Here is a 22,650-nt window from a genome sequence, read left to right as displayed (position 1 = left end):
CACCAAATGGTATTTATATCTCCAATCACACTCACAATCATACGTTTGTTGCGGAACTTAAGCGCCTGCTCCGCCGGACTCCGCCATCCGTTCCAATTACAATTTTAATGCCTGATTTAAATATTTTTATTATTGATTAAATTTTATTATTATATATCGAATTGAGGAAATTTTATTATTTTTATTTTTATCGGCTAATTGATTAAATTTTATTATTTTTATTTTTATCTTCCAATTTATTAAATTTTACTGCAGGTTTATACTAGGCTCCGTGCGCCTTCTTTTTTTCCACGAAATTTTGGCCAAGGACTTCGGACGCCCTTCACGGATGTTATGTTTTATTTTTACCTGTTAGAGTCTAGAATTGACAGGGTTTTCTTATTCGCGCAATGACCCTCAGTCATTCGCCACACATTTAAACAAGAATCTACTCACCCTCTCCTGTCTTCCCCTCAGAGCCGTCAACCGTAAGATCCCAGCAGGCAGGCAGAGCGCCAGCCCTTGAACAGGTTCTGATAAGCTTCCACTAGGAAACTTGCCGTGCGCACGGTCTTTACTGGGGTCCACCATGCCCGCTGGAATCCTTCCGGTATATTGGCCTCCGGCTCGAAGGACCAAATAATGTCAGGTCTAAAATACCTATTAGAGACAATTTAACAAACACAAGAAAGACAAGAGAGTTAGATTCTGTTATACTCGCGAGGAGAGCAGACAGAGATGTGCTTTTAGTCACAAATCTCCAACCACTCTGCCACACATCTGTCTGTTCCTCTCTTTTATTGATCTTTAGGAACCCTGCCACAAGGGGCGCTGCAACTCTAAAAGGGTGGAGTCAAAGCATTCATCACATGGTTGCAGCGCTAAATAACATTCACTTCTAGACACATGTTATCTATACTCTAGATCCCTTTTGCTTCCAAGAACGGCGTTGAATAAGACACGTTGCATAGCTTCAAAGCAGCGGCTTTGTATCACAAAGAAGCACAGAGCAGAGTTTATTGTCAGGCATGTAAAACTCTGCTGGGAGCAATTAACACCTCTGTCTTGTAGGAAGTCCTGCAGGGCAACATCTGCTGAGAGTAGCTGTCACCCCTATTTCCCAGGGAAGTCTCAGGATAGAATCAAAGTTATTTAACACACAGAAACATTATCTAAATGTAACTACAAGACTACATGATACAACAAATATTTGATAATACTAATAATACAATTTACCTAACAGTAATATTGAAGAATGTACAAATCAAATAACAGAACATATCTTAAATGCTGCAAATTATAGTATACCAAAAATAAAAGTGAAAGGTCAGAAGAAAGTAGTTCCTTGGTGGAATAATGAATGTAGTAAAACAATTAAAGATCATAATAAAGCATTTAAAATATTACAGAAAAATGTAACAATCGAAAACAGGAAGATCAACAATGGATGCTCTAACTAGAGTCAGTAATGAAATAGAGAAAGCTTTAAAAATGAAGGAACTAATGATTATAGTATTTTTTGATATAGAAAAAGCGTATGACTCACTATTTAAAGAAGGATTACTTATAAAAATGAAACAGATGGGAATAGGTGGGAGAATGTATAATTGGATAGCAAATTTTCTGCTAGATAGAAAAATAAGAGTAAAATTTGGGAATGATTATTCAAAAGAATTTAATGTTGAAAATGGAATACCTCACGGTAGTGTAATTAGTCCAATTTTATTTAATATTATGATCAATGATATTTTCTATGATACTGATAAATGTATAAAATCTGCACTATATGCAGATGATGGGGTCATATGGATGAAGGGGAAAAATATTAAATATGTGGTAGGAAATATTAAAAAAGCAATTAGTAAAGTAGAAAAATGGTCTTATGAATGGGGTTTTAAATTATCAGCAAGCAAGTCTTGTTATATGGTTGTCACAAAGAAGAGAAATATTAATATAGAAACAATAACATTATATGGACAAACGTTAGAAAGAGTAACAGAATATAAATATCTAGGTTTATGGTTGGATAGTTCGTATTCATGGAAAACACATTTAGATAACTTAGAAACCAAGTGTAAAAAAGTTATTAATCTATTAAAGGCTGTGGCTGGAAATAATTGGGGTGCAGATAGACAGTCATTATTAAGCATATACAGGGCTCTCATGAGATCAATAATAGATTATGGCAGTATAATATATGGAGCAGCAGCTAAAACATCATTACAAAAAATAGACAGATTACAGTGTAGGGCTTTACGTATATGTACAGGAGCAGTAAAAAACAACACCTATTAATGCTCTTTTAATTGAAACTGGGGAAACTCCACTGGAAATGAGGAGAATTAAATTAGCTTTAGCATATTGGATGAAAATCAAAAGTAATAAAGATGATAATGTGAATTCAATTATTTTACAGAATTGTTGGGAATATTTGAAGTTCCAAAGTAATGGATTTGGATGGATGGTTAGGAAATGGATTAAAATGTATGGATTAGAGGACAAGGAAATAGCTCATTTTAATCCAATTAGCGTTATTCCTCCATGGTTAATACCAGAGGTTAACGTAGATTTGAAAATTAATACAATGAAAAATGATTGGAATTTAAATGAAATAGGGATCAAGACTGATATTTATTTAAGAAATACATATAACAATTATCTCAAAATTTATACAGATGGATCTAAGAATCTAAAAGGATATGTGGGAATAGGAATATATATATCAGAGTTTAAAAAATGTATTTTTAAAAGAATATCAGATCGTCGGTTTTTACAGCAGAAATGGTGGCAGTTATATTAAGCTTGCAATGGGTTGAGGAGGTCCGACCAGACAGGGTGGTGGTGTGCACAGATTCCAAAGCAGTAGTAGAAAGTATTAAGGGAGAAGGAAACGATAGAAAAGATTTAGTATTAGAAATTCATCATATTTTATTTAGATTATATAGGGGTGGCATTGATGTTTGGTTTTGTTGGGTGCCAGCACATGAAGGAGGAAAAGGCAATGAAAAGGCAGATAAATTAGCAAAAAGGGCTTTAGAGGGGAAATAACAATTTCAATTCCTTTTGGGAAAGGGGAAGGGAAATCACTTATTAAAAGTAAAGAAATGGAGAAATGGCAAAAAATGTGGAATGAAGATAAGAAAGGAAGAAGATTATATGAAGTACAAAAGTCAGTTCGAACTCGAAGCATTAATGAAAGAAACAGAAGAGAAGAAATAATAGTTAGTAGATTAAGAGTAGGTCATACCTACTTAAATGACATGCTTTATACAATAGGGAGGAAAAATAATGATAAATGTGAGAGAGGTGGAGAGAAAGAAAATGTAGAACACATATTGATGAACTGTAAGTCATATGAACTCGAAAGGGAAGAATTAAAGAGAATAGTTAGAAACATAAGGCATGAATGGAAACTTAAAGGTATATTAGGAAATGAAGGAAACATAACAGATATTCACAAATTAAGGAAAGCATTGTTTATTTATCTTAAGAATACAAAATAAAAAAATAGAATTTAATAGACGTGAAGTAATGCTGCTACACACTCATGTACAGTAGGTGGCGGTATGCACCTTAAAGTTGCTTGTGATCCGCCATAATAGAAAAGAAGAAGAAGAAGAAGAAGAACTCCGAACAAAGCAGCAGCGATCATTGTGGATATACGGAAACTATAGGAAAGGTTCTGATCTGGTGGAGTGAAGAAACTGTGAAACATGTTGCGGGATGTAGGAGATACGAATCAGAAGACAATATTAACTTTGGATTTGTGGAAAACTGGAATACTAATATTGTATTTGTTTTATTTAGATAAAGTGGAAGAAAAGATTTTACGTCTTTCAAAGAGAACTGGCACTGTATGAGAAATCTTTAGATGTGATGATCGTAAGATCCACAAGGTGGCGGTAATGCAATGACATGAATGAACGACAGTCATAAAATCCCAAAGAAGAAGAAGAAGAAGACAAAGAAAATGGCGCATGGTCTGTTTGGTTGAATGTTCGACTGTTTCTCTAAACGAGTTTATCAACGAGCCGTTAACTGCTGCTGAAGAAACATTCACAGAGTTTAAAGAAATCATCGTCAAGTCGGAGGAAGAGATGGATGATCATCGCAGACTGCTGGATTTCTCCCGGAGGCCCCAGATAATCTTACACCGAATAGGTAGGAACCACCAGCGTTTGGATGCAGGTTAAGGTCTAAATGTCTGCACCTTTCTGTATGAGGATCATTTTAGTAAATGTTCTTTTCCCGTATAAATGTTTTGTTAACCGGTAAATGAACGCAGGAATCACAATTACGCTGTGAAAATGGCTTATTGATGTAGAAATAAAATGACCTTTTATGGCTTTTCCTCCTTTAACTACACGAAGCTGAAGTTGGTTTCCGATTCCACCTAATTTTTCACTTCCTTTCGCATCTTTAATAGACTCTGGTTTAAAAACTGCAAGAACTACACTCTTCAAAACCTGGACTGGATTATTCTGCTCTAATAGCAGAATATTTAAATCCATGTTTGGGATTTGTGAAACTTTTTTCTGATTTGTGAAACTTTATGTAACAGACGGCTGCAGAAGATCTTTCCTTCCAACAACCATCTCCATCTACAATAACTCTTGGAAGAATTCATGAGTAACACCAACATTTAATTTCCCATTAGGATTAATAAAGTGGTTTTGAATTAGAATTTTAAAAAACTGCATGGAACAAGTGTGAATAGTAATCTAAACTTTAGTGAAGTTTCACAAATCCCAAACATGAATTAAAATATTCTGCTATTAGAGAAGAATAATCTAGTCCAAGTTTGAAATACGTAGTTGTTGTAGTTTTGGCATTAGAGCAGTTTTAATATGAGCTGGATGCAAAGATGGGTAAAAATGGCATTTTATTGAAGTTCCACAAATCGGATAAAAGTTTCACAAATCACAGACATGGTTTTAAATATTCTGCTGTTAGTTGAAAATAATCTTGTCCAGGTTTCAAGAGTTTAGGTGTTATGGTAGTTTGGGAATTTGAGCAGTTATACTATAACAGAGATTAAAAAGTGGTGAAATCAACCTTTATTGAAGTTTCACAAATCAGAAACATGGTTATAAATATTCTGCTGTGAGAGCAGATTAACCCAGTCCAGGTCAGAAGAGTCTAGCTGTCGCAGTTTTTAAACTAGAGTCGATTAAAGATGTGGAAGGTAGTGAAAAATTAAGTGGACTCGCCCTTTAGCCATTTCCTGAATCAGAAGCTGGAATCGGAAACCAACTTCAGCTTCGTCCAATGATCTCAGGTAATTACTAACTGGAACGTGCATATATAAGCTAGTAAAGCCTTGCAATGCAAACAGCATGAAACAATAATAGAGGTGTTATTATCTGTCAAACTAAACCTCATATAAAAGTCCAATCAACAAGCCACTGCTGCATTGAGGTGATGTTTCATACGTAGGTGTAACACATGAGAAAACCCGGATCGTGACAGACGACGTGGAGTTTCAAATAATATCAAGTGGCCTAGGCTCTCCCTATTAAAAGTACACAGGCAAGTCTGGCTTAAAATTATGAAACAGAAGTAGTATACAAAATATATTTTATTTATACATACTTTTATAATATTAAAAATAGACTTTATTATTCTAATTTAAAACCCAATGAAGCACAGCAACCCAGAACAAACACTAGGAGCAGTCTGAGACTTAAAACAACTGCAAACCAAATTAGTAGCACACACCACACACTACAGGATGATCGGTTACGAAATCGCAAGCGACAATCTTAGAGAACGATCAACGTTCTAAAATTGTCGTATGGAGAGGGGGGGGGGATTGTGTAGTGTGAACTATTGCATCGGGTAGTCGATGTGCCCATCTTCTCTATTTAAATCTAATTATTACTATAGGGCAACATGATATACAGACTTTATAATCTGCCCTCTTTTGGTTGAATGCAGTATTTATTTCCACTTTGGCTTTATGTTGTTTAATTTTTGTTCAAGTAGATTTTTTATTAATGGAGACTGAGAATCCATTTTATTTATGGTTTTGGTTGTTTTGTTTTGTTCATCAGTTCCAGTGTTAAATGTTCTTTTGAAAATAAAGTGTATCTATCTTTGGCAGAAAATCGCATGCATTATTACGTCATTTCCATTAAATCAGTGTAAAATGGTCTTCAAACAATATTATCGTTTATCGCAATAATTTTTGAGACGATTAATCGTTCAGCAAAATTTGTTATCGTGACAGGCCTAGTAGCAACAATATAAAAAGCGACACTGACGTTACACAGAACCAGCCACAAGTGACACATCAAAAATCCATTTATCCTACCAGCAGCACATATATTGATGATCCTGCGGCGCCAGCGCTCATCCGACAGACATCCAACTGCACACAACAACACTCATAGCTTGGCTGCCACACTCGGTGCCTATCTGCACTAATAAGCCCGACAATGCTGTGAACCGGAAGTGAAGGTGGGGAAAAGCATAGACATAATATAATGAGTAGACCCCGCATGGCTGCTCTGGCGTAGGAAATACGGCGGCCATCTTGGAACGGTCGTCCCTCCTACTTGGCTAAACCAAAACAGCAGAAGATGCCTCAGCACTGCCAGATATTTGTGTTCAGATCGACAGACTAATGACGCGAGATCTCGGACGATAACGTTTCACAAGTAAGATGGACATATTACAGTTTATATTTTGTGATTAGAATATTACTATACTGTATTTATGTCCACTGACAAAACAACAGCTAATATTAGCTATCAGCTTACTGTAATACCGGGGTTCAGCCCCGCTATGAAGGCTAACCGAGATTTTGTAAATGTTAAAAAGTTTTAAATATTCCCTAACATTGATTTAGATTATTCCACACAAGGTGGCAAAGACTCTTATTTATATGAAATTCTTTCACTCTGTCTAAAGTAAAATAGCTCCTGTTTTTGTTTTGAAGGTTTCATAAAGACCTTGTGAGGAAGAAGTGGGGAATGTCTTTAAGGAGAGACGGATTCACTGCACTGATGAATCTCAGCTGCTGAATCTCTCTTAAGCTCCTCCTCAGCTGGAAAACATGAATAAAACCTATATAGATATTATGTATATACGCATGTCCATATAAATATGTGTAGTTTAATGCATATTATTCAGCATTAATAATTATTTAAGCATCTTTATTTCTCTCTGATTGTATTATTTTGTGTTTGTATATTTATATGAATATGTATTGATATTACTAAATAACATATTTAAAAATTATGACTGGTTGTGTGCTTTGTAAAATAATCATAATACAGAAATATCAACACATTCTATTCTGACTCTATTCTGTTTTCCCCACTAAGAATAGTTAAATATGCTCAACCTTATATCAGTCATTCAAAATACTTTAAAAATCATTTCCTTGTAAATGTTGCTAACCTTTTAATAAGGTTTACAGAAAAATTGGTGAATATCTGTTTAGTATTTAGCGAGTTATGATTGATAAATGCGCTGATACGTCATTGAGTCTGTTAAACATAAAGCTGAGTGGAACGGTCGACCGCTCCAAGATGGCCGCCTTAAATCTCTTCAGTAACAATAGGCAAGAGCGGTCCATGAGGCGTTTATTTATAGTCTATGGGGAAAAGGGGCACAATGACTATGGGCAAAGGTGCATTCATGGGCCCAATATGAGTGGGAATTTACAGCTACTTCATGTAAACACATTTTTCAACTAATATACCACCCAGTTACATAAATAAAAGAAGTTCAATGTCCAAAAAACTTGAAAATTGCTTTTATAGTTTATTTTTTCCCGTTTGACAAGCAAATAACAAAGATCAAACTTTTCATTAGTGATGTGTTGAGTAATGAAGCGGGTAAGACAGAGAACTCACCTAAACCTGAGCAGTTAAAGTTTTTATTTTTTAGTAATAAATCGTTGTCCCTGGTGACATAGCGAGTAACAAGCCAATCACAACCCTCTTTTCTTTTGTTTCTAGTTTTCTTTTGGATCCAGCCATTGTTTCATACAACCAGATTAATCAGAATTTATGTATCAGAATCACAAACATTTTAAACTTGTTTATTCATTGTAAAGCTTCGTGTTGTTTTCACGTTGCCTATTTGGGGCCTGCCATGCAAAGCAATGGCAGGAACCTATTACTATTCTCCCAATTCTTTATTTTTCTTCCGTAACCGTTAATGCGGCTCATACCGCTGCGTGCACACCTACAAATGAGGTATCAAAACGTGCAGAAAATTCACGCCATTGGAGCTATTACTTTTGGTGGGATTCGGGGTTAACATGGCGACATAATTCGCAAAAAACTACGAAAAAAACCCCATTATAAGTCAATGGGAAAAATCCTTCAAATACCCTATTTTTGAGGATTTTCTGTGTCGTCACGAATTCACGTAGAAATGCCATTCAAATTTCATTTTGTAGATACGTCTGTGATCTCTTCGAAAGTGAAGACGGCTCGTCGATACCAATTACGGTTTGTCCACAATTTGTCTCTAAGCGACCCAAAGTTTTTCATTTTTCCTAAAATTAGAGTGAGAGTCAGGGCCTTTAGATCTCCGCTAGAGTGAGAAATGAAGAGAATTTTTCACCCCAAAATAATTTTGAAATCGCCATCACGCCCACAAATATCGCACGATTGGTATCAAAATCGGTCCTGACATTGATACGCATGTCTGCTCCAGTAAAATGTTTTCGAAATTTATCTAGACCGTACGGTTTTCTGTCACGGTGCTTCAGAGCAAAGTCATTTCGACAGGATTTTCTCAGGCTGTCTCAGGCTCTCTCCCATATATTTCTCAAACATTTCAGATCTGGGCAAACCATTTCTTTCTCTCATCGCTGTAAATGCTCTGAGTGAGGTAGAGATATGAATCTCGGGACTATCGCAGAAGACACATTGCCCTCTCATACGCTTCAAACGGTTTTTGAATATGTATTACGGTTCCCGAATGGAAAGGAGTTGTTTCCAATGCTTTTTTTGGGTAAAACTGGCTGGCTCAAATAGAGTATTCTCTGCCCCAGCCTCTCTCACTAACAGTTCACACTTTGCTGAGAAAATTATTTACCATAGCAACGGAACTCAAGAGGCTATTGGCTGCTGATTAGGACTACAAATACGCATCACTGTAGTTCTAACTATAGTGGAATACTCAGTTGAAACAGATCAGGACTGAACTGGCCTTTAGAACTACTTGCTGCTATGGGCTGTATATAACTGATTTAACTCAGTAACTGTTACACATGGGATTAGTTCAAAACTTTAAAATGAAGCATAATAATAATTTCAAAATAAAAGCCTTGAATATTTTTAAATCAGGTAATTTCTCTGTTGAGCATTATATAACTGATTTTATCCAATGACTGTTATACATGGGATTAGTTTGGCCCTTTCAAATGAAGCATACTGAAAATTTCAAATTAAAAGCCTTGAAAATTTTTAGATCAGGTATTTGCTCTTTTGGGCATTATGTGAATTTTTTTATCCAAAGCACTGATACACATAGGATTAGATTGGTGCTTTGAAATGAAGCTTAACAAAAATTTCAAAATAAAAGCCTTGAATATTTTTACATCAACTACTTGTGTTTTGAGCATTATATAACTGATTTAACCCAATGACTATTACACATGGGATTAGTTTGGCCCTTTGAAATGAAGTTACATATATTGTCCAGTTGATGTCACTGTAGAGCAAATGAAGCACCGCGGTGCATCGGCTCATGAGTCGAATGATTGGATGGAGTTCCTCAGGGCTTTTAAAAAAGTGGACTAAAATGAAATTTGAATATAATTTATAGTATTTGTTTAAAATCCGTTCATTTGAGAATTCTCCAAATGTCAGCTGGATATGTCGATTCATCTATATCTCTGTCTACGCTCTTGAATTTTCAAATGGATTTTTGTTCATTTCTGCCGTAAACGATTTACTTCAGTAAAGGTAACAATTACTCTTTTTCTCTGTTTTCTTCTCCAGATTCCCTGAAGTGTAACGTTTATAACCTGGAGAGGAGATCCACTCTGGACCAGGAGGAGTTGGAACCTCTGCAGGTGAAACAAGAACAGGAAGAGCCAGAAGATCATCAGATAAAAGTGGAAGAGAAAGAAGTTTACTGCAGTCAGGCTGAAGAACAGATTGGATTAAAACAGGAGACTGATACCTGCATGTTGTTTCCTGTTGATGAGCAAACAGACCACAGTGAATCAGAACCAAACAGGAACCAAGTCATCTTCCAGGAAGCTGCTGAAGCTGAGAACCAAAATCAGGAAAGAAGAAAACCTTTCTCATGTGACATCTGTAAAAAGTGTTTTGCTTTCAAATCTGCTTTTGATGCTCACATGAGAACTCATACGGGTGAAAAGCCGTTTTCATGTGTGAACTGTGGAAAATGTTTTAGTCACAAACAGCATTTAACTCGGCACGTGATGATTCACACAGGTGAAAAGCCGTTTTCATGTGTGAACTGTGGAAAAGGTTTTAGTCGAAAACTTAGTTTAACTCAGCACATGATGATTCACACTGGTGAAAAGCCGTTTTCATGTGTGACCTGTGGAAAAGGTTTTTGTCAAAAACAGGTTTTAACTCAGCACATGATGATTCACACAGGTGAAAAGCCGTTTTCATGTGTGACCTGTGGAAAAGGTTTTTGTCAAAAACAGGTTTTAACTCAGCACATGATGATTCACACAGGTGAAAAGCCGTTTTCATGTGTGACCTGTGGAAAAGGTTTTTCTCACAAACAGGTTTTAACTTGGCACATGATGACTCACACTGGTGAAAAGCCGTTTTCATGTGTGAAATGTGGAAAAGGTTTTAGTCGAAAACTTAGTTTAACTCAGCACATGATGATTCACACTGGTGAAAAGCCGTTTTCATGTGTGAACTGTGGAAAAGGTTTTAGTCGAAAACTTAGTTTAACTGAACACATGATGATTCACACTGGTGAAAAGCCGTTTTCATGTGTGACCTGTGGAAAAGGTTTTTGTCAAAAACAGGTTTTAACTCTGCACATGAGGATTCACACTGGTGAAAAGCCGTTTTCATGTGTGACCTGTGGAAAAGGTTTTAGTCAAAAACATCATTTAACTCAGCACATGATGATTCACACTGGTGAAAAGCCGTTTTCATGTGTGAACTGTGGAAAAGGTTTTAGTCAAAAACAGAATTTAACTCAGCACATGATGATTCACACTGGTGAAAAGCCGTTTTCATGTGTGAAATGTGGAAAAGGTTTTAGTCAAAAACAGGATATAACTCGGCACATGATGATTCACACTGGTGAAAAGCCGTTTTCATGTGTGAAATGTGGAAAAGGTTTTAGTCAAAAACAGGATATAACTCGGCACATGATGATTCACACTGGTGAAAAGCCGTTTTCATGTGTGAACTGTGGAAAAAGTTTTAGTAATAAACAGCATTTAACTCAGCACATGATGATTCACACTGGTGAAAAGCCGTTTTCATGTGTAACCTGTGGAAAAAGTTTTAGTAATAAACAGAATTTAACTCGGCACATGATAATTCACACTGGTGAAAAGCCGTTTTCATGTGTGAACTGTGGAAAAAGTTTTAGTCAAAAACGGATTTTAACTGAACACATGATGAGTCACACAGGTGAAAAGCCGTTTTCATGTGTGAACTGTGGAAAAAGTTTTAGTAGTAAACAGCATTTAACTCAGCACATGATGATTCACACTGGTGAAAAGCCGTTTTCATGTGGCAATTGTGGAAAAAGTTTTAGTCAAAAACAGTATTTAACTCGGCACATGACGATTCACAATGGTGAAAAGCCGTTTTCATGTGTGAACTGTGGAAAAAGTTTTAGTCAAAAACAGCATTTAACTCGGCACATGATGATTCACACTGGTGAAAAGCCGTTTTCATGTGTGAACTGTGGAAAAAGTTTTAGTCAAAAACAGGATTTAACTAAGCATATGATGATTCACACAGGTGGAAAGCCGTTTTCATGTGTGAAATGTGGAAAAAGTTTTAGTCATAAACAGGATTTAACTCGGCACATGATGATTCACACTGGTGAAAAGCCGTTTTCATGTGTGAAATGTGGAAAAAGTTTTAGTCAAAAACAGCATTTAACTCGGCACATGATGATTCACACTGGTGAAAAGCCGTTTTCATGTGTGAACTGTGGAAAAATCTTTAGTTTCAAAGGTAGTTTGACTCGCCACGAGGCGTCACACAGTTGAAAAGCAGTAGAAGTATTTTCCATACATGTTCTATGTTGAGGTTCACTATAGAACTGATTTGGTTTAAAACTAGAATGAAAGACTGGAGGGGTTTCATGTCTATAAAGCTGAAAATTGTTGTATTTGTTAAATGTGATCATTTGGATAATTGGAGATGTGCAACCATGACACATTTTCCTTCAGAGATGCTTTCTTTTTTTTTTTTTTGGCATATTCTTTATCAAAAAACAATAATGATAAACTGTATGTTGTTGTATTAACATACTGTTTATGTCAAACTGTATGTTGTGTGTGTACAACGTGAAGAGCAGAGGGCTCAGCACACAGCCCTGAGGAGTGCCAGTACTGATGCTGATAGATGAAGAGGCTTGGGGGCCCACTGACTATTTCATGCATTAACAGAGTTTGACCGGACATGGACTCCCTTCCAGAACATTCTCACATGATTGGACTTGAGGGATTGATTTGTATTATTCTGTACCATAGAGAGTGTTTGTGGGGTTTATTTTTGTAGTTTTTTAAATCAACAATAGAATGTACAGAATTGAGTGTTTTCAAAACATCTGCAAAAAAAGTATTTGTGATAGTTTTGTCTTTAAAGTAAAATGAGATTTCTTTCAAATTATTGTGACCAGTTTTACTCTACCTAATTAAAATCTTTTCAAATGAAAGAAAACACATTTGTACTGTAAAGAAAATGCAAGATTCACCACAAACTAATTTTCATGCATTGATTGCACAAAGTACATGTGATTATTTTTAATATTTTGCTTTTTTTCTCTAGTTTTAGCTGCAATATTTTGCTCTTTTTTGCTGCATGCATTTATGTTGAAACAATTTTTATGTGTATTTATATGTATTTTAGAAAGAAGTTAAAGTGTAACATTTCATTGAAGATTAAAAGTTTTGAGTTTTCCTTTAGTGTATGTTGTGCCTCATACTTGAACCCAGTAGATGGTGGTACTACAGCTAAACTGGTTGTAGCCACTGTGGTTCCTGTAACTGATGGGTTGCCGGTTCAAACTCCCCACATCCATCTCAGTTGTTGAGTCCTTGAGCAAGGCACCAAACCTGCCTTGCCTGCTGTTAGTCAGAAGTCCGATGGCGCCGATTGTGTAGCAGCTTCTATCAGTCTGCCCTGCTCAAAAAGACAACCATACACAAGTTATTTCTAAAAGATGCATTACAGAAACTACTGCCGATCGATTTATTCAGGCTGTTCCTTCAACTCCTATACACTCCTGTACTTCTCTGAGTGATTTAACAGACAAGTTTATTTTTAAAATTCAGAAGGTTATTGACACCATTGCTCCTGTTACTACAAAAGTAATCTCTGGGAAACGTAAACCACCTTGGAGAAATTTTGAGTCAGTAAGAAAAGGGAAAAAAAAAAAGAGTCCCGGAAAGCAGAACGTCGGTGGCGTAAAACTAAAGTACAAACCCATTTAGATATCTTCAAAGATAAACTGAGAAATGCAAGAGTTTTTGTTTTTTTTTCAAATGTCATCTCTACCTCTGTCAACAACTCTCGTGCTCTGTTCTTGATTGTTGACAGATTGACAAATCCACCTTCTTCTGTTAACTGTAAATTTTTCGCCTCTGAGGCCTGTGACAAATTGACCACCTTTTTCATTAATAAAACGGTGAAAATAAGGGAGACAGTGAACTCCTCTGTGTCTGTTGTTAGGAAACAATTAACTATATTTTCCACCAAACAGGACTTACCTAGGATCACAGCAAAAAGCCCAGTGTTAATTTAACTCCCACAGAGTGGATTTTAACACTTTTTCAGTGTTTATATAGTCCACACTCTTCAGAGTTAAATTAACACTTTCAATATAGTTAAAATTTTAACACTTTATCAGAGTTACTTATTTAACTCACAAAACAGGGTTCATCCATATAATGGATAACACTAATCCAAGAACAAAATGTACCACTTTGTTAGTGTTGATTTAACACTTTCAAGTGTTATTTACTCCAAAAAAAGTTACTTTATGATTATGATTAATTATAATAATTATTAAGAAAAAAAATTGACACAAGTACATTAATTTTGAACACTTTATTTTTGCAGCTGTGTTTCCAACATTTTAAATTGTGGTACGATGAACAAGCATTCATTAGAAACGCCATAAGAGTTTTGAATATCAAAAGGCTTATGAAATTTAAGTTTTCTTTACTAAATTCTTCACTTTGAACAATCCTGAAAGCATGATGATGATCATCAAATGTTTCTGTGAATAGCTGTTTAGATAACAAAAGAAAGGTATTGTCAACTAAAAGTACATCACTTATCTGACAAAACACTGGCATCTCATCTTGAATTGTGCTGCAAACAGCAAGTCCTGGTCTGTATTCAACACCCTCAACTCTAACCCAGCTGGTTGAGAAAACATCTCCTGATGAAATCATTTGAAGCATTTCTTTGTTGACCACATCTTCATCTTTAAGTGAAAATGGTTTGAGAGGCCCATGCTCATTTTCTTTAATACTTATTGTTTCCCAATGATAAGCTGTGGCCATCTGATGCTTTTTCGCAAGTGATTTGGTTATATTTTTAAAGTTTTTAAAATATTCTTTAAACATTTTGTGTTTAGCCTCAAACCTCATAGATCACATATGTAACAATGGACCTATTTTCCTAATGGAAGATGGATAGTGGATCATAAAATGATGCTTAGGTATCAAATTTCGATGTGAATATAAGAACTTAAAGAGTTTATGGTGTTCAACAATCAAATGCTTCAAATATATCGTCATACCCATAGTGAGAGTAGGAGAAAAGACAATGTTCACAAAATGTGCTTTGAATAGCTCATCAAATGCTCCAAGAGAACCGTTTGTCTGGCGTGGGATGAGGCACTTATCCATGACGATGTAGAAGCTGTCAATCTTGCTTCTCTGACGCCCAACAGCAAGGAGGTATGGCTGCAGACCCTGTTGACCCCGGAGATGCTCCTCTAAACTGCAGCATGACTCAAATTAAAAAGATATACACCAAACATAAGAAACAAAACATACAGCTTTACGATACACGTTACATCGAAAATAAATGTAAGTATGCCCAGACATCTTCAAAGCTGTCATTCAAACATCTGTATTTATGCATGTCTATAAAAGGAAATAGACAGATAATTTTGCATATTTTAAATTTCAATTACCTTATGAAAGACAACAAGTCTCTCAACTGCATCACTTGCACTGATTTTTGGAGACTTCTGTCCTCCTGGTTGCGGTGGAAGGAGATGTAAGAGAAGTAACAGCGAGGCCGTTTCTTGGTCATAGCCTGAGGACAAATTTATAAAAGTTTTCAGATATAATATCAGAACTTTATGAGTACTCTGAACAGTCAACTATCTTCAGATATATCTAGGTACTTACTAGATGTGTTAGCAGACAAAAAATATTGTTACATTCTTAGCAGACACTGAGTTATTAGGATTCTCAGGTTTTTGCTTCTTGCGTGGTATCTCACCCATTAGTATTGTTGATGTTGATGCATTTGAGTCGAAGCTCGAGTCAGACTCAGAAGCAGATGACCATTCTGAGAACTCTGAAGAAAGAGACAATAGACATCAGTGACATTCTTTGGTAAAATCTGTATAACAGTTGATTTAATTTGCTTTGGTATCTCACCATCATAGCAGAAAACTGTCAGTACCACATTGCCTTGTCTAAGGAGGTCACTGAATATTTCTTCGTCAACTTCAGTACCTGTTTGTATGTAACTTTGCCTTCAGGTGGCAGGCAAAATCGTTCAATGACTGAAAAAACGAGGCAAGATTTAGAGCCTAATTCTGTAATTAGCTGGATTTTTTTTAACTAACAGTTACTTGATATGGATCATGTGATTAGTATAAAACATATTAATGAAAATACAATGGATTACTCTTTTTACTTACCACAAATGTGTAAAATATGTGTTAAATAGAACATTGAAAAGAATAATGCCCATGCCCCACACACGTCTTAAATAAATAACAAACCTTTCTCATGAAACTGATTAAAGTCATCCATCTGTTCCCTTGACTTTATACCCACAAGTTTATTCCTAAAGGTCTTTTATGTTTTTGCTCCTGATCTTTTACAAAAAATTAATAAGTCACTCTCCTCTGGAGTCTTCCCTCAGGCTTTAAAGACAAGTGGTTATGGGATTTTTTACGGGATAGAAATATTCAAGTAAAAATAGGATGTCAGTTTTCGAAATTATGTAAAATAGAAAATGGAACACCTCTAGGAAGTGTGGTAAGTCCAACATTATTTTCAGTTATGATCAACGACATTTTTAAAGAATTATCCATCGGTTTTGGTTAAGTCACTTTTTGCTGATGATGGAGCATTATGGAAAAGGGGAAGAAATGTGGACCATCTTATTGTTAAAATACAGGAAGGTATAGATAAAGTGGGTAAGTGGGGAGTAAAGTGGGGCTTTAAATTTTGAAAAGACAAAAGTAATGTTTTTCACAAATAAAAAAGTAGGGGTTGAAAAACAGTTGTGTTTATATGGGAAAGAGTTAGAAAGGGTTGATTGGTTTTGTTTTTTGGGAGTAGTTTTTGATAAGAAACTAACTTGGGGAAATCATATAGAACATATTATGGAGAAGAATAAAAAGGTTCTAAACATTATGAGGTGTTTAGCTGGGTTGACATGGGGTGCGAATTTCGATTCCCTTAAAAATATATGTGTGTCTCTAATTAGATCAAGAATAGATTATGGGAGTGTGGTGTATGGATCAGCAGCTAAAACTAGGTTAAAAAAGTTAGATGTTATTCAAGCCAGAGCACTGAGAATATGTTTAGGGGCAGTTAAATCAACACCAATATGTGCATTACAAGTAGAGTCAGGAGAAATGCCATTATGCATTAGAAGACAGCAGCTAATGGTCAATTATTGGATAAGTTTAAAAGGACATAATGCAGATCACCCGGTTAAGAAATTATTAGGAGAGTGTTGGGAAAGAGGAAAGAAACAAATTGATAGCTTTGGGTGGGTTGGGGATGATAGAGCGGAAATGTTTAATGTATATTATAAGGAATTTAGTCCAACTGTATTGTGGCCTTTGAGACCGACATGGACTTGGAAATATATTAATGTAGACAGAACACTAACAAATATTAGGAAAAGGAACACATTAGATACTTGCCAAGAATTTTATAATCAAATGCAGAATAAATATAATGAATATTTGCAAATTTATACGGATGGGTCGAAAGACCCTAAAAGTGAAGCAACCAGTATAGCCATAGTGATTCCTGAATTAAAGATTAGTATTTCAAAAAGAACATCTGATTATTTGAGTGTATTCGCGGTAGAACTAGGTGCTATTTTAGTAGCTTTAGAATGGGTGGAGGAAACTGATAGGAATAAAATAATAGTTTGTAGTGACTCTCTATCTGCGTTGACGAGTATCGGAAAGGGACGTACAAAAAATCATCAAAATATTTTATATGAGATTATGGCGGTTCATCATAGGATATGTGAACAAAATAAACATGTTGTATTATTCTGGACTCCTGCTCATGTAGGTATTATGGGGAATGAAAGAGCGGACAGGCTGGCGAAGGAGACAATTAAAAAAGATGATATTGATATGCAAATAAAGTTATCTAAATCTGAAGGCAAAAGTATAATTTGGAAAGAAAGCAAGAAGATATGGGAAGTTAGGTGGGTAAATGAAATAAATGGAAGACATTTATTTAGAATACAAAATACAGTCGATGTAGAAAGGATCAGAGGATTAAACAGGAGGGAAGAGATAATTATAAATAGAATAAGAACTGGGCATAGTTTCCTAAACGGAACTCTTTTTAAGATGGGGAAACACCTTACTGGTTTATGTAGATGGTGTGATGAAGTAGAAACAGTGGAACATGTTTTGATTAAATGTAGGAAATACGCAAGTCAAAGAAGATTATTAAAAACAGAACTAGGTGTTAGTAGGGAATTGAAATTTGACAAGGTGATCGATCAGCTGAATAGTATTGAGGGGAAAAAGAAGAATTTTCGTTTTTTAAAAAACACTGGGATTTTTAAGAGTCTTTGAGGAGTAGGTGGTAGGAGGCAATAGAGGGCAGTAGTGCAACATAATTGGATGCAAGCTGCCGTTAGAATCTAAAGAAGAAGAAGAAGAAGACAAAGAAAATGGCGCATGGTCTGTTTGGTTGAATGTTCGACTGTTTCTCTAAACGAGTTTATCAACGAGCCGTTAACTGCTGCTGAAGAAACATTCACAGAGTTTAAAGAAATCATCGTCAAGTCGGAGGAAGAGATGGATGATCATCGCAGACTGCTGGATTTCTCCCGGAGGCCCCAGATAATCTTACACCGAATAGGTAGGAACCACCAGCGTTTGGATGCAGGTTAAGGTCTAAATGTCTGCACCTTTCTGTATGAGGATCATTTTAGTAAATGTTCTTTTCCCGTATAAATGTTTTGTTAACCGGTAAATGAACGCAGGAATCACAATTACGCTGTGAAAATGGCTTATTGATGTAGAAATAAAATAACCTTTTATGGCTTTTCCTCCTTTAACTACACGAAGCTGAAGTTGGTTTCCGATTCCACCTAATTTTTCACTTCCTTTCGCATCTTTAATAGACTCTGGTTTAAAAACTGCAAGAACTACACTCTTCAAAACCTGGACTGGATTATTCTGCTCTAATGGCAGAATATTTAAATCCATGTTTGGGATTTGTGAAACTTTTTTCTGATTTGTGAAACTTTATGTAACAGACGGCTGCAGAAGATCTTTCCTTCCAACAACCATCTCCATCTACAATAACTCTTGGAAGAATTCATGAGTAACACCAACATTTAATTTCCCATTAGGATTAATAAAGTGGTTTTGAATTAGAATTGAATTGGAATTTTAAAAAACTGCATGGAACAAGTGTGAATAGTAATCTAAACTTTAGTGAAGTTTCACAAATCCCAAACATGAATTAAAATATTCTGCTATTAGAGAAGAATAATCTAGTCCAAGTTTGAAATACGTAGTTGTTGTAGTTTTGCATTAGAGCAGTTTTAATATGAGCTGGATGCAAAGATGGGTAAAAATGGCATTTTATTGAAGTTCCACAAATCGGATAAAAGTTTCACAAATCACAAAGATGGTTTTAAATATTCTGCTGTTAGTTGAAAATAATCTTGTCCAGGTTTCAAGAGTTTAGGTGTTATGGTAGTTTTGGAATTTGAGCAGTTATACTATAACAGAGATTAAAAAGTGGTGAAATCAACCTTTATTGAAGTTACATAAATCAGAAACATGGTTATAAATATTCTGCTGTGAGAGCAGATTAACCCAGTCCAGGTCAGAAGAGTCTAGCTGTTGTAGTTTTTAAACTAGACTCTATTAAAGATGTGGAAGGTAGTGAAAAATTAAGTGGACTCGCCCTTTAGCCATTTCCTGAATCAGAAGCTGGAATCGGAAACCAACTTCAGCTTCATCCAATGATCTCAGGTAATTACTAATTGGAACGTGCATATATAAGCTAGTAAAGCCTTGCAATGCAAACTGCATGAAACAATAATAGAGGTGTTATTATCTGTCAAACTAAACCTCATATAAAAGTCCAATCAACAAGCCACTGCTGCATTGAGGTGATGTTTCATACGTAGGTGTAACACATGAGAAAACCCGGATCGTGACAGACGACGTGGAGTTTCAAATAATATCAAGTGGCCTAGGCTCTCCCTATTAAAAGTACCCAGGCAAGTCTGGCTTAAAATTATGAAACAGAAGTAGCATACAAAATATATTTTATTTATACATACTTTTATAATATTAAAAATAGACTTTATTATTCTAATTTAAAACCCAATGAAGCACAGCAACCCAGAACAAACACTAGGAGCAGTCTGAGACTTAAAACAACTGCAAACCAAATTAGTAGCACACACCACACACTACAGGATGATCGGTTACGAAATCGCAAGCGACAATCTTAGAGAACGATCAACGTTCTAAAATTGTCGTATGGAGAGGGGGGGGATTGTGTAGTGTGAACTATTGCATCGGGTAGTCGATGTGCCCATTTTCTCTATTTAAATCTAATTATTACTATAGGGCAACATGATATACAGACTTTATAATCTGCACTCTTTTGGTTGAATGCAGTATTTATTTTCACTTTGGCTTTATGTTGTTTAGTTTTTGTTCAAGTAGATTTTTTATTAATGGAGACTGAGAATCCATGTTATTTATGGTTTTGGTTGTTTTGTTTTGTTCATCAGTTCCAGTGTTTAGTGTTCTTTTGAAAATAAAGTGTATCTATCTTTGGCAGAAAATCGCATGCATTATTACGTCATTTCCATTAAATCAGTGTAAAATGGTCTTCAAACAATATTATCGTTTATCGCAATAATTTTTGAGACGATTAATCGTTCAGCAAAATTTGTTATCGTGACAGGCCTAGTAGCAACAATATAAAAAGCAACACTGACGTTACACAGAACCAGCCACAAGTGACACATCAAAAATCCATTTATCCTACCAGCAGCACATATATTGATGATCCTGCGGCGCCAGCGCTCATCCGACAGACATCCAACTGCACACAACAACACTCATAGCTTGGCTGCCACACTCGGTGCCTATCTGCACTAATAAGCCCGACAATGCTGTGAACCGGAAGTGAAGGTGGGGAAAAGCATAGACATAATATAATGAGTAGACCCCGCATGGCTGCTCTGGCGTAGGAAATACGGCGGCCATCTTGGAGCGGTCGTCCCTCCTACTTGGCTAAACCAAAACAGCAGAAGATGCCTCAGCACTGCCAGATATTTGTGTTCAGATCGACAGACTAATGACGCAAGATCTCGGACGATAACGTTTCACAAGTAAGATGGACATATTACAGTTTATATTTTGTGATTAGAATATTACTATACTGTATTTATGTCCACTGACAAAACAACAGCTAATATTAGCTATCAGCTTAGTGTAATACCGGGGTTCAGCCCCGCTATGAAGGCTAACCGAGATTTTGTAAATCTTAAAAAGTTTTAAATATTCCCTAACATTGATTTAGATTATTCCACACAAGGTGGCAAAGACTCTTATTTATATGAAATTCTTTCACTCTGTCTAAAGTAAAATAGCTCCTGTTTTTGTTTTGAAGGTTTCATAAAGACCATGTGAGGAAGAAGTGGGGAATGTCTTTAAGGAGAGACGGATTCACTGCACTGATGAATCTCAGCTGCTGAATCTCTCTTAAGCTCCTCCTCGGCTGGAAAACATGAATAAAACCTATATAGATATTATGTATATACGCACGTCCATATAAATATGTGTAGCTTAATGCATATTATTCAGCATTAATAATTATTTAAGCATCTTTATTTCTCTGATTGTATTATTTTGTGTTTGTATATTTATATAAATATGTATTGATATTACTAAATAATATATTTAAAAAATTATGACTGGTTGTGTGCTTTGTAAAATAATCATAATACAGAAATATCAACACATTCTATTCTGACTCTATTCTGTTTTCCCCACTAAGAATAGTTAAATATGCTCAACCTTATATCAGTCATTCAAAAATACTTTAAAAATAATTTCCTTGTAAATGTTGCTAACCTTTTAATAAGGTTTACAGAAAAATTGGTAAATATCTGTTTAGTATTTAGCGAGTTATGATTGATAAATGCGCTGATACGTCATTGAGTCTGTTAAACATAAAGCTGAGTGGAACGGTCGACCGCTCCAAGATGGCCGCCTTAAATCTCTTCAGTAACAATAGGCAAGAGCGGTCCATGAGGCGTTTATTTATAGTCTATGGGGAAAAGGGGCACAATGACTATGGGCAAAGGTGCATTCATGGGCCCAATATGGGTGGGAATTTACAGCTACTTCATGTAAACACATTTTTCAACTAATACACCAAACAGTTACATAAATAAAAGAAGTTCAATGTCCAAAAAACTTGAAGATTGCTTTTATAGTTTATTTTTTCCCGTTTGACAAGCAAATAACAAAGATCAAACTTTTCATTAGTGATGTGTTGAGTAATCCGGGATGAGTTTTATGACGCGCGTAAAACAGAGAACTCACCTAAACCTGAGCACAGTTAAATTTTTATTTTTAAATAATAAATCGTTGTCCCTGGTGTCATAGCGAGTAACAAGCCAATCACAACTCTCTCTTTTCTATTTGTTTCAAGTTTCTTTTGGATCCAGCCATTGTTTCATACAACCAGATTAATCAGAATTTATGTATCAGAATCACAAACATTTTAAACTTGTTTATTCCTTGTAAAGCTTCATGTTGTTTTCACGTTGCCTATTTTACATATATTGTCCAGTTGATGTCACATTAGAGCAAATGAAGCACCGCGGTGCATCGGCTCATGAGTCGAATGATTGGATGGAGTTCCTCAGGGCTTTTAAAAAAGTGGACTAAAATGAAATTTGAATATAATTTATAGTATTTGTTTAAAATCCGTTCATTTGAGAATTCTCCAAATGTCAG

The 22,650-nt window shown here is 35.6% G+C and overlaps 1 protein-coding gene and 2 long non-coding RNA genes across 3 annotated transcripts; 2 read left to right on the top strand and 1 right to left on the bottom strand.

The window, feature by feature from the left end:
• Positions 1-10,315: 10,315 nt before the first annotated feature.
• LOC116730933 (gastrula zinc finger protein XlCGF57.1-like) lies at positions 10,316-12,272 on the top strand (the record flags this gene model as incomplete). Its single annotated transcript, XM_032580505.1, has 2 exons — positions 10,316-11,030; positions 11,283-12,272. Coding segments are annotated over 2 exons (1,605 nt in total), but the record flags the coding sequence as incomplete, so codon positions are not given.
• A 1,950-nt stretch (positions 12,273-14,222) lies between these two features.
• Positions 14,223-15,981, bottom strand: LOC116731052 (uncharacterized). Its single transcript, XR_004341510.1, has 2 exons — positions 15,337-15,981; positions 14,223-15,151 (listed from the first exon to the last, which is right to left on the bottom strand). It is a non-coding gene; the product is annotated as an uncharacterized LOC116731052 (long non-coding RNA).
• Positions 15,982-18,412: 2,431 nt separating this feature from the next.
• On the top strand, positions 18,413-21,406 carry LOC116731045 (uncharacterized). Its single transcript, XR_004341501.1, has 2 exons — positions 18,413-18,508; positions 21,296-21,406. It is a non-coding gene; the product is annotated as an uncharacterized LOC116731045 (long non-coding RNA).
• The last annotated feature ends 1,244 nt before the right edge of the window (positions 21,407-22,650 follow it).

The sequence above is a fragment of the Xiphophorus hellerii genome, chromosome 13, assembly GCF_003331165.1.
Source record: "Xiphophorus hellerii strain 12219 chromosome 13, Xiphophorus_hellerii-4.1, whole genome shotgun sequence".
Taxonomy (NCBI): Eukaryota; Metazoa; Chordata; class Actinopteri; order Cyprinodontiformes; family Poeciliidae; genus Xiphophorus; species Xiphophorus hellerii.
This window is presented reverse-complemented; position numbering and strand designations above follow the sequence as displayed.